Genomic DNA, 12,763 nt, shown 5'->3' with positions numbered 1-12,763 from the left:
TACATGGCCTAGTGGCTACGTGGCTACATGGCCTAATGGCTACGTGGCTACGTGGCTACGTGGCTACATGGCTACGTGGCTACATGGCCTAATGGCTACGTGGCTACATGTCCTAATGGCTACGTGGCTACATGGCCTAATGGCTACGTGGCTACATGGCCTAATGGCTACATGGCTATACGGCTACAGGGTTACGTGCCCATATGGCTACATGGCTAAAGGGCTACATGGCATAATGGCTACGTGGCTACACGGCTACATGGCTAGTGCGACTCGAGGCCAGGCAGATGAGATTGAGATGGGTTTAACTGATGGGCAGAGCGAGGCACGTTAGCGCGCATTAGCGTGCGAGCGAGAGCGTCCCGGGTTAGCGTCCCCAGGTGGGAGGCGGCCGCTCACCCGCAGAACATGTGCACGTTGCTGGAGGAGGGGTCGTCGGGCAGGGGCACCAGCTGCTGGAGGCACAGCTGCTCGCAGCCGCCGTTGAAGCCGTCCGAGCAGTCCGTCCCCTTAGAGTAGTCATAGCAACCGGAGCCGTCCTTCATCGGCCGCAGTCCTTCGGGACACTGGAGAGGGTGGGCGGGGTCAGAGAGGGGTGGGGCAGGGGTCAGAGGGGTGAGGGAGGGGTCAGTGAGGGGTGGGGGAGGGGTCAGTGAGGGGCGGGGAGACGTCAGAGAGGGGTGGGGGAGGGGTCAGAGAGGCGGGGAGGCGTCAGAGAGGGTTGGGGGAGGGGTCAGAGAGAGGTGGGGGAGGGGTTAGAGAGGGGTCAGATGACAGATGGGGGAAATTAGAGGAAATTAGATCATAAAAACCATCATATCATCATAATACCAGTTTACTGGACTAGCCAGGGGATTTGTCAGGAGGTGTATCCTAATTGTGTTGGTACATGGTGGGTGCAATTTCACAGGCTAAGTAATAGTTCTACTGGAGCATCTGAGAGAACTCTGTGTGTGTGTGCGTATGTGTGAGTGTATGTTTTCATGTGTGTGTGTGTGTGTGTGCATACACGTCTGTGTGTGTGTGTGTGTGTGTATGTATCAGTGTGTGCGTATGAGTGTGTGTGTGAACGTGTGTGTGACTGTGTGTGTGTCTGTGTGTGTGTGACTGTGTGTGTGCATGACTGTGTATGTGTATGAGTGTGTGTGTGTTCATCCGTGTGTGTGTGTGCGCGTGCGTGTCACTGTGTGTATGTATGTGTGTGTGTCTGTGTGTGTGTGTGTGCATCCGCGCGTGTGTGTGTGTGCGTGTGTGTGACTGTGTATGAGTGTGTGTGTGTGTGTGCGCGTGCGTGTGTGTGAAATGCATCTATCAAACACCTCCAGGCCTGATGTGCTCCCGCGGTGCTGTCTGCTTTTCGCTGTAGCGCTTGCTGTTTCTGTTTCCGGGCCTGGCGGTTATTCTGGGCTCCGGACTGCGAGCTCTTCAGAGCTCTTCCCCGTCCGCGGGGAACCGTCCTCAAACACGGCCGCGGCGTTCACACGCCACACGAGACCCCGAAAACCGGGAATTACCAACCCCCCTTTCCCGCCGGGGCCACAGGCCCGTTCACTGGACCGCCTCGCTCGTCCTGCTTTTCCCTCCGAAAAAACTCTCCCGGCTTCGAAAGATCTTAATTAGCTGAACGCACTTACGCCCACTTGCCAAGACGCTCTAGTGTGAGATTTCTCAAGAATCACGACCGAAAGCTTCAGATGTGTCATAATTCCCCCCAATTAAAAAAATCCTTTTTTTTTTTTTTAATGAAACTGAGCAAATGATTGGACTGATTAAGTAATTATTACAGCTTTTGCCAGAATGTTACATTTCTCTGCGGGAAGTCGGGTTTGACACCTCTGTTCAACATAACTGTATATTTATAATTCATTAACGATTGTGCTGCTCCGTCCGTGGATATCAAAGAGCCTTAACTAAATTAAGGAACCTATCCAAACTCGCATGTGCGGTATTACTGGTTATCATGGCAACAAAGTACTTTATCAAGAATTAATACATTAAACCAAGCATAGAAACCAAAGTATTAGAATAAGTACCGTACAAATATGATTCACTTCATTTGAGGGCACTATAACAAAGGCAAATTAATCACACAAATGACTTAACTGCCAATAACTGGCAACCCAAACTCTGTATCCAAATGAAATGAGTCTTGAAAGTAGTAAGCGTAAAGTCAGCACGCAAAATGGTTTCTGAGCCCTTCTGATGGTTTATGGATTCAGTTTAGGGTCATGACCTCTCACTGGACCACTTCTGGTCCGGACACAACAAAGTGACTCGACCAATCGGTGCCGCTCTTGTGCGAGAGGACTTGGGAGAAGGCCCGCCCCCACCATGAGTACTCAAACCAGCGACAGAGAAGCACGTGGTGCTGGTGTGGGGGTGTGGGGAGGGGGGAGGGGGGTCCTGGCAGATTTTTCGCTGTGAAGTGTTGTTAAGCGACGATATATATATATCGATCAGATGGAACCGGGGCGACGAAGATCACACCGACGCGGAGATTAAGAAATCAAATAAAACAGGCAGAGGAAATTACACGGCCCTCTGGGAAAAAAACAACAAAAAAAAGGCCGCCGTCGAACACTGTCCCCTTGGGCCGCCATGACCTTTGACCTCAGGTCTACGCTGGCTGGGAGTAGCTCTTCATTCTAATCCCCGCTTTTTATCAAAAGCAACGGAATTAAATCTACCACAGCCCTTCGGGGCATCAAATAGGAGTCAATGGGTGTTCTGTAAATAATTCAATATGTGCAGCTTTAATTATGGAAAATCCACACAGGGGAAAAAAGAAAAAAGAAAAAAGAAATTTATAATAACGATTTGTTGAAGCAACATCTGCAAGTTACTTGGCCCTTGTACACTCCATGGCCAAAAGTATATGGACACCTGACATCCAACATCTCATCCAAAATTATGGGCATTAATGTGGAGTTGCCCCACCCTTTGCTGCTATAACAACGCTTTATGCTAGATGTTGGAGCATTACTACAGGGATTTGCTTCCATTCAGCCAGAAGAGCATTAGTGAGGTCGGACACTGATTGGGTGATTAGGCCTGGCTCGCAGTTGGCTTTCCAACTGATCCCAAAGGTGTTGGATGGGGTTGAGGTCAGGGCTCTGTGCAGGCCCGTCAAGTTCTTCTACAATGTTCTAGACAAAACCATTTCTATATGGATCTTGCTGTGTGCCCGGGGGGCATTGTCATTCTGAAACAGGAAAGGGCCTTCCCCAAACTGTTGCCACAAAGTAGGAAGCGCAAGAATCGTCTAGAATGTCACTGCATTACGATTTGCCTTCACTGAAACTAAGGGGCCCAGCTCAAGCCATGAAACAGCCACAGACCAAGGAGTGTCCAGATACTTTTGATCGTACAGTGTATCTTACTTAAAAATAATTCTTAGGAGCTAAACCCTGTTTCCCTGACTACAGTGAAATGGCAGCTGTGATCTAAAATGATGTGCATTTGCCTTTTCCCAATTTCTTTGGTCCAGTGTTGAAGGTGCTTCGCCTACAGCAAAGTATTTTCTTCTTGTTAACAACACATAGCAAGGGCTTTTTCACAAATACACATCCTTTCATGGAAACTGGTTTCTCTCTTGTTGCAGTGAGTTCCTCCAGTGGATGTGGGGCAGTTTTATGATGGTTTTATTTGACAGACAACGCAAGATCTTCTGCCTCTTCATCTTCATCTTCCTGGTCTTCACCTGTTAACATTACTGCCCATCAGCTGGACCCTTCTGAGTGTGTACTGAGCACTGCCCCTGGAAATCTTTAAGTAAAACTCATCCTTTTTTGTTATTTAGTGAAAATTTTTATTTTTTGTTCTTTTGTGAAATTGAGACTTTATTAAATGAATGCGCATACATTACTGTAACTGAAATATGAAAGGTTTTTTAAAAACCTTTTAATTTAGGCCTGTAGGCTTATATATATATATATATATATATATATATATATACAACGTGTACAAATATATATATATATATATATATATATATATATATATATATATGCATATACATAAACCTTCCAGCTGTCCTGTATTTATTTATTTGTCTGTGTTTTTCAATGCTCGAGCAGCGTTTACATCACGCTTTGTTGCACCGAACGGCAAGACTACTGACCCGCCACCCACCCACCCACCCACCCACGCACAGCCACCGTTCGCTGGCGACTGAAGCCCGGCGGAACTGCTACGAAACGCTCCGATCGCTTACAGGAGTAAACGGCTCTTCCCCGCCGCAGAGACAGAGCGACACGTGGAAGCAGGGGAGGATTAGAGACCGAAATTGTGATTCTTTCACTACTGTCCTTCTCTCCTCCTCCTCCTCCTCCTCCTCCTCTCTGCGTTCTTCCTCACCGGCGCGGACGGCGGCGGCGGCGCTTTGGTCCGGCCGTGCTCGCCCGGTTCGCCGTCCCGGGCACCAGGGCGAGCGCGGCGATCGATGTTCCTCTCCGTTCTGCCTCCGTCGACAGCCGGTCGCCACGGAGAACTTACGGCCAGCGGAGGGGTGTGATTTAAAAAGAACCCGGGGGGGGGGGGGGGGGGATGTAAAAGGGGCGGGTGGCGGGGCCTGGTGTTATTTTCTCTCCTTCGTCTCATCTTCTACGTGATGATTTAACGAGACGATATATAAAAACGTTAGCGGGCTTATGTAGCGCGATGTTACCGGACCCCCCACCTGCTCTCATTAACACCTTGGGCCTCGGGCTGTTTTCCTAAAAATGCATCCCCCCCACTCCCTCTGCCCGGACTTCAACCGTGCCCTCTGCACGCCTCTCCAGCACGTCCGGCAAGGCGCGGATCTTTAATTTAAGTAGGAGAAACACATCTGCGAGGTCCCAACATCCATAAATGTCCGAGATATCCATTAAAAAATGTATACTTTTCACAGAAATAAAAATAAAAATGTAATAAAAAAAAGATACAGAATTTGTACACATTTCTATAAATGCACAAGGTCAACCTAAATGTTGATAAAACATGTTAGGAACTTCAACATGTAAAAGAGAGCCATGCATATTGGAGATAACATGTAGCTTAGACTAAAAAAATGGCGTTACATACAAGCGCTTATTTTTTCTTGATAAAGTTTGGTGAGTTTTTTAGTTGGGAGCTAGATATGATTAAGCTAATCTTTAGGAGCTTGGGGAAGGGTGAGTGCAAAGGTTAGTCTTTCATACTTACATTTTTTGGGACGCAAGACAATAACCTTACATGCTTTGATACTTATTAAGTGAAATTAAATTTTTTAAATAATAAATTACTTAAAGCACATTTGCTTGCATTTGTATCTGATGACATTTTACAGTTTTTCTGAATTGCTAAAACACTAAACCCCATTCTCTGAACCAAATGCTCAGTGGCCTCAACCCATGTCGAATCAATCACTCTTTTGGCAAAACTCTAAACACATTCTCACTCACTAAAACACATTTCGCACTGTGATGCACTTGTGTTGCAAAATGGTAAAAATGGGTGGCAAAAGTTAAACACAACTACGACACAGCTGTCATCGTTTACACACAACAACTCAAAATTGTTCACACTTGTTTCTAATGATGTCATCAAACCAATTGTACCGAATATAAGCCAGTTCAGAGTGCACAGGTGGCACAGGTGAGTTGAATGTTGATACCAACAATGGATGGAAACAATTTGAGAGGAGGAAGAGTATGTGTAAGAGGTAGTGGGCGAGGAGGAAGAGTATGAGGATAAGGAAGAGCAAGACCAAGAACAGTAATTTCAGATGAAATTCGGGCAACTGTGATGTCCTGTCTATGTCGTGGTTTGGGACAATGTCAGCTTTCACCGTGGTGTCCGTATACGCGAGTGGTTCAACATCAACCAGCGATTCATAAATGTTTGCCTTCCAGCATACAGCCCTTTCCTCAACCCAACAGAAGAGTTTTTCTCTGCGTGGCAGTGAAAGGTCTATGACCAAAACCCATATAGCAGGGAAAATCTCTTACAGGCAATGGAATTGCCCTGTGGAGACATAGGTGTGGAGTGTTGTCAAGGCTGGATCCGGCACACCAGAGGGTTTTTCCCCCGTTGCCTGGCAAGGGACAACGTTGCATGTGATGTGGACGAAGTCCTCTGGCCGGACCCAGCACAAAGACGTAATGCTGAGGCAGAATTAATCTCCCATTGACTTTGATTTTGCAGTTGCATAACATTTTTGAGTGGACTGTAATGTGCTTTTCATTTAGAGTTTTCTTTGTTCTTTGGGCTTACTGTATTTTTATGCAAGTGCTGAATATACAGGCCTTCAATACTGTATTACTTGCAGAACTTATAGTACACAATAATATATTCACTGTACTAAGTTGTGATTACTAAACTTTTTTTATTCCAAAATGCATTTCCTATATACAATAAACATTTTTTTCTGTAACTACATGCCCTGGATGCTGTGTTCTCAATTTTTTTTGATGTAGTGTCTAATGAATGCTCTGTAGTGTTTATATATTGACTGGCTGTGTGTATGATCTGAAAGCATTGTTTGATTTTTAGCACAGATTAAATGGTTTTGAGGCGATTGTTTGATTTTGCCAGAAGTGTCAGGGGTTTTGTGAATGTAGTTTGAAGATTTGGTTTTGTGTTTAAAGTTTTGAGAAAATGTGTGAAGGTTTCAAGAAATGTGTCTTAGCAATTGTGAAAAAACTGTAACTGTTTTCAGAAATCTTGGAAGAAAAATCACATTGCATTGCAGAGCTAGAAATAGGGTTTTATTGTGAGGGTTGGGGTTAGGGTTAGACATACTGAAAGTGTTAGGCCTGAGGTAGGATTGGAGTTATTTTTAAGAGCTAACAGTCAAACAGGTCAAGTACAATACTAAATCCTCAGTCTTTAAATTACTGTGGAAATATGCATGCATAGATTAAAAATAATACAAAAATTGCTTATATATGTTATATGTATGAGACCTAAGATCACGAAATGTTTTTGGGAAGCAAAAACAAAACAAAACAAAAAAAAGTTACAACATAACATAATTTATTGCAAATCAATTGGCAGTGGCACCGAGTGTGTGTGTGTGTGTGCGTGTATGTGTGTGAGTGTATGTGCGTGCGTATGTGGGTACGTGTGTGTGTGTGCGTGTACGTGTGTGGGTGCCTGCGCGTTTGTGTGTGTGCATGTATGCATGTGTGTGCGTGTACGTGTGTGCGTGCGAGTGTGTGTGTGTGTGCGTATATGCGTGTGTGTGTGTGTGTGTGCGTGCGAGTGTATGTGTGTGCGTGTGCGTGTATGCATGTGTGTGTGCATGTACGTGCGTATATGCATGTGTGTGTGTGTGTGCGTGCGAGTGTATGTGTGCGTGTGTATGTGTGCGTGCGAGTGTATGTGTGCATGTGTGTGTGCGCGTGTACGTGTGTGCGTGCGAGTGCATGTGTGTGTGTGCGTATATGCATGTGTGTGTGTGTGTGTACGTGTGTGTGTGTGTGTGTGTGTGCGTGCGAGTGTATGCGTGCGAGTGTATGTGTGCATGTGTGTGTGCGCGTGTACGTGCGTATATGCGTGCGCAAGCACACTGTGGAAACGAACCACCTGCCATATGCGCACATTCAGACGTACGACCGTCCACATCGTGTTGCTTAAGCTAATAAGCGATAAGAGTTAAAATACACTCGCGCTGATACAGACGTACACAGACCACGTGGCAGAGAAACGCCAGCCCGACTGATTAAGAAAACCGAAGATGCTAATTCCACGCTGGCACGGTTCGAACCCGAACGTGCCAAGACCGGCTCGGACTCAGAGCGGCAGCAGCCGCCCCTGCTGTCTCGCTTCTCTTCTGCTCCATTCCGCTGATCTGCGGCAGCAGATGTGGGTAAACCTGGGCCTGGGTCCAGCCCCGAGCTCCTCTCCACTGTCAGTTTTCAGACAAACGCGAGCACTGCTGTTTTTCTCCACCGGCGCGGTTCGGCGATTCCGTTTCGCTGATCGCCGAAATCAGCGAACAGCCCCGAATCCCATTTATAAAATACAAAAAAAATAGAAAATAGAAGTAAAACAGTTGGATTTAACGGTGTCCGAAGATGGACGCTGATTGGACCGTCCGCCTTTACCGAGGATCGAAGGTCACGCATCGGCAGGTGCGCGTGAGAAAGGTTTTTATCCCTTTCATCAAGCGCTCCCAATATTTCGATCCACGGTTTTAAAAAACGGCCTGATTGGAGTAAAGTATGAATCACCAAAATGTATTCCGGGCAAGTTGTGGCGCACTGAAACATATGAAAATGAGGTTTTCTGCCAGACAGAACTCTGTCCGGGAGGGAGGGAAATGTCTAGCAGGATGACCTGCCTGATAAACCCCAGGGAGCGGGCTGGGCGAGGGGGGGCAGGAGGGGAGAGGAGGGGAGGGGGTTAATAATGGACAGTGATTTCTTCATAATCTTCCTTTCTCAGCACTGTGCTCAGTTCTGCTAAGCGCACGCAACAGGGTAAGAAGACCGCTGCCTAAAACCGCTTCATTGCCCGATGTGTGCTAAGAATTCTAATGAGCGGTTAGCGACTAATCTACTTTAAATGGATAAAAAAAAACTCCACTGCTTAAAATGCACAGAGAGGCGAGTTTAGCGGGGTTCAGACTTGTCCTCGGCGGACCACTGGATTAGGACTTTTATCTCGCTTTTATTAACGCTCGCTCGAGACTTTGATTTTTTTTCGATAGCGCAACCGGGGAAAAGCGTAAATCGGTTCCGCGGAGTCGAAAAGGGCGAAGGGTCCGGGACGGCCTCGCGGAAAAGGGGTTCGAGGCCGCCGGCGGGAAGCCGTCCGCGACGGAACCTGCCGGACGTCGCCACGGCGACGCGAGCCCGGCAAAATCATTCCGGAACATTCCAAAAACCCGGAATCGATCTCCAAGGTTCGAGCCTCGTACGCTCGTAAGCATGCTTAGCAGTGCAGTTACAGCGTCTCTGTAAAACTGAACATCCTGTTTGCTACGCTTTTTACTTTGGTACAGAGGCTGCTAGGGACACTGAAACCCAGTGGAGTTCCGAACCTTTACCTTTAAACTAGTCGCCGCTCCCAATCCGTTTCCGTTTTTCCATTCCTCAATGAAGCATCTGGCCCGCGGAATAATCAGTAGCAACAGGCGCCGCGGCCAGACATGTTATTTCTGTGACGCCAATGTTGTTATTCACATCACAGACCTGCGCAGCATGTCCTAATATTCACGGCTTATTGGGACTGGTGGGTAGCTGCGCTTTTAATTTGCCGTTCCAGTTCAGCGAATTCATATCAATTCAAGGCCTTCGGCTTCCTGGAATAACTTGCTGTGGGAGTTCATTTCCCCGGAAAAAAATTTGCATCCAAAATTTGCATCCAAAATTCAGAAAGTTGCGATGGAAACGCAGAGAGAGGCGACATTAAATATCTTCATCTTATCTGCGACAGTTTAAATGCTAAAAAAAAGCACAGACTTTTCTGAACATTGCCAACCTTTACTGTTTATGTGACGTACGCAGTTACCGTGTGGTTTTTACATCTTCAGACTTTTATTCCCTGCAATTCCATAACGAGGAGAAGCAGAAAGCCGTCACAGGAGATCGCATGACTAGTGAGAGCAGCGAACATCAAAATAATTAACTGGCCGGCAATCTCGTAGAGATCTCTGAACTGCGTCTTTCTGAGTATCTGGGTTGTTATCCGGCTACCGAAAGAATGAAAATTAGAAGCAGAAATAACACGAGAAAAAAAAATCCTCGTTAACTTTGCCCCATATCACACCAGCTTTGACTGCAAAATGCCATTGAGGCCTGTAAACCTATGTTTTGTGCTTTGTAATGGGCAGCAAGTGGGTTTGAGGTGGCAGTGTAGTATAACGGGTAAGGAACTGGTCCTATAACCTAAAGGTCAAAGGTTCGATTTCCAGACAGGACACTGCGGTTGTACCCTTGAGCAAGGTACTTAACCTGCATTGCTTCAGTATATATCCACCTGTACAACATGGATGCAATGTAAATGCTATGTAGAACATTGTGTAAGTCACTCCGGATAAGAGCGTCTGCTAAATGCCTGTAATGTAATGTAATGGTTCATATGCACAGATCAGGTTAACATATTTAATTTGTCAATATTCCTTGAACGATTTGATCACAGAGAATGAAAAGTACATTATTGCACAAAGGTTCTTTGTAGATGGAAGAAAATTCTGTACATAGATGAAGAGAAGAACGCTATCACAAAGTAGCACTGGGAAGCCTTACTTGTTAATATTGATTATTCAGCTAACAAATCGCTCAGCTGATAATCAGGTAAATGGAAACGGATCGAGGGCAACCATCTGTATGGGAATCAGCCAACTCTTTTCAAGCCAATTAATTCTTATTGCTTCGGAAGCACCTTGAAAACAAATTAACACACAACTCCAAACCTCGGTGAAATACATAAGCGCCTGCATTTTTGTTTATCGAAGTACGTTTTTTAGATGTATTTTACCATGTTCTTGAATTTACCTTCAATTTTAAAATGCCACATTTCCAATAACCTTATCCAAAAAAAGCATTGGAAACTACTCAGAATATGTATTGTCAAAGACTGCTTTTACAGGATGAGCTGAACAGTTGCTCAACAAATTCAGGTGAAACAACCAGGTAAAAGCAGAATGGATCATCATCACCCTAATCTACACTAGGTGCAGTGTCCAGATTTGTAATAACACACAAATACATTGTAATACATTAGTAATAACAAACAAATGCATTGTAATACAGTTGTAATAACACACAAATGCATTGTAATACACTTGTAATAACACACAAATGCATTGTAATGCATCTGTAATAGCACACAAATACGTTTTCCTCTGGGTATTGTGGGCAGAGTACTGGGGGCATCAGTTTGCAGTCAGATGATCAACACATTCAGCGCTCTTGAAAGACTTCTTCACCCGTAGGTGACTCACAGACTAGCACAGGACATACCGTGTAATCTCAGCAGCCCCACTGCCTTTCACGGATAATTTGGGTTTTAAATTTTATTTTTAATTTGAATATCACATCCGCCTTTTTTTTGAGCATCAAAACCCTGAGCTGTTTCAGCGCAGTTCAAAAGAGGCAATTTGTTTTTGACATTTCGAAAAAGAACAGGAAGATAAAATCCTTCAGGGGGGTCCCGTGGAACACTGAAACGTTTCTGACCGGTGACATCATAATGCGCCAATTATAATAATGTGAACGCTTTGATTGCCCGCCATTATTATGTGCAATACTGGGGCTTCATTTTTAAATAGGCATTGCTCGATGTGTGCCTCTAAACCTCACTTGAAGTTAAAAAAAAAATAATTGGGTACGTCCATAGCCACCTGCTGGTCAGGTCTATACTCCGATACAATTCCTCCTCTGGGGTCCACTATCTTTTGTGAACTGTTCATTTTATTCAGAAACGTCTTAATATTACATTACATTACAGGCATTTAGCAGACGCTCTTATCCAGAGCGACGTACAACAAGTGCATTAGTTCAATATCAATCAGGCTTGACGTTGCCCCAGTTGTACTCCTTATAACTAGAACAAAATGATGCTCCTTTGTCTAATTTTGAGAGCGACTCATTTAAGTTTAAACCCACCATTCCGGTTCAGTCGTAATACAGAGCTCGATACTGATGGGGCCTCATCAGGTATTCTACTTCCTGTTTCGTATCTGTCCGGGTGGAGGTCTGTATCCCAGAGGTTTTACATCTATGGTAACTTTTTGCAGTTTCCGTACAGTATAATGGAAACTACTGAAGACAGAAGGAAACCAGCAGAAGTTTTAAATTCATGACGCAGATTGTTCGTCAGTCTTTGACAGACAGCCACTCAGAGTTTAATGTGTTCCTAAATGAACACTGAGAGCCACTTCAGAAGACCACTCCTGGACTCATTAAACTGAGTGATCAAGGGTGTATACAAGAAGACACAGGAGCATGCACACAAGCACAGGCACACATATACATAGACATACCCAGGCTAGGCACAAAGGCACGCACATACAGATACAGGCACACTCGCACAAACACACCCACACATGCACAAAGATACACGCACACACGAACACAAACACACCCACACATGCACAAAGATACACGCACACACAAACACAAACACACACAAACACACGTGCACACACACACAAGCACACATGTACACACACACACACACACACACAGCGTATCCTGTAACGGCTTGTCCTCCTGCCTCTCGCTTTGGGTTTGCATGCAGGTGCTTTTCTACTGCAGGATGCGGGACGCTCCCGCTCCTAAGTAACAACTCCGAATCAGCCAGAGCGCACGGCCATCACGAGCAGGCAAGAGATTCAGTTCACAACGACCCACCGGACATGACGACCACTGACACAGCCGTTCACTGCACTGTAAAACACACGCCATGGCCGAGCATCCATACAAGGAAATGCATACAGAGAATGATTTAAAAAAGCACTGTTTTGAATGTAAAAACTGAAAGTCAGTGATACATACACAAGCAGCATTAGGCTTTAATGACCGTTGGTATGCACTCATTGTACGTCGCTTTGGATAAAAGTGTCTGCCAAATAATTGTATTGTAGCGCCTTAAGCGATGTTTAGAAATATACTTGAAGCAATGTGTTTTGAGAAAATGCATCCTGAAATGCGTTTTGGAACCGCTTCAGCTATGCTGAAACCTGAAGCGAAAGGCTAAATAAACTGTCAACACAAACACTGAGTAATTCATTGAGAAAAAGTTAAATGTGAAAGTAAATATAAACATTGGGAGATGTGGATTCATTCGACCC

General features: G+C 45.3%; 1 protein-coding gene and 1 long non-coding RNA gene across 2 annotated transcripts in view; one reads left to right on the top strand and one right to left on the bottom strand.

Moving 5' to 3' along the window:
* LOC118212504 overlaps positions 1-4,371 on the top strand; it is a 39,373-nt gene extending 35,002 nt beyond the window's left edge. The window contains exons 2-3 of the long non-coding RNA XR_004762245.1: positions 3,602-3,771; positions 4,077-4,371. This is a non-coding gene — a long non-coding RNA (uncharacterized LOC118212504). The remainder of the gene's footprint in view (positions 1-3,601; positions 3,772-4,076) is intronic.
* LOC118212501 (astrotactin-2) overlaps positions 1-12,763 on the bottom strand; it is a 382,570-nt gene that overhangs the window by 108,530 nt on the left and 261,277 nt on the right. Inside the window, exon 13 of the mRNA XM_035390420.1 lies at positions 400-566. Coding sequence (XP_035246311.1) covers positions 400-566 — 167 coding nt within the window. The remainder of the gene's footprint in view (positions 1-399; positions 567-12,763) is intronic.

The sequence above is a fragment of the Anguilla anguilla genome, chromosome 14 (assembly GCF_013347855.1).
Source record: "Anguilla anguilla isolate fAngAng1 chromosome 14, fAngAng1.pri, whole genome shotgun sequence".
In the NCBI taxonomy this organism is placed as follows: Eukaryota; Metazoa; Chordata; class Actinopteri; order Anguilliformes; family Anguillidae; genus Anguilla; species Anguilla anguilla.
This window is presented reverse-complemented; position numbering and strand designations above follow the sequence as displayed.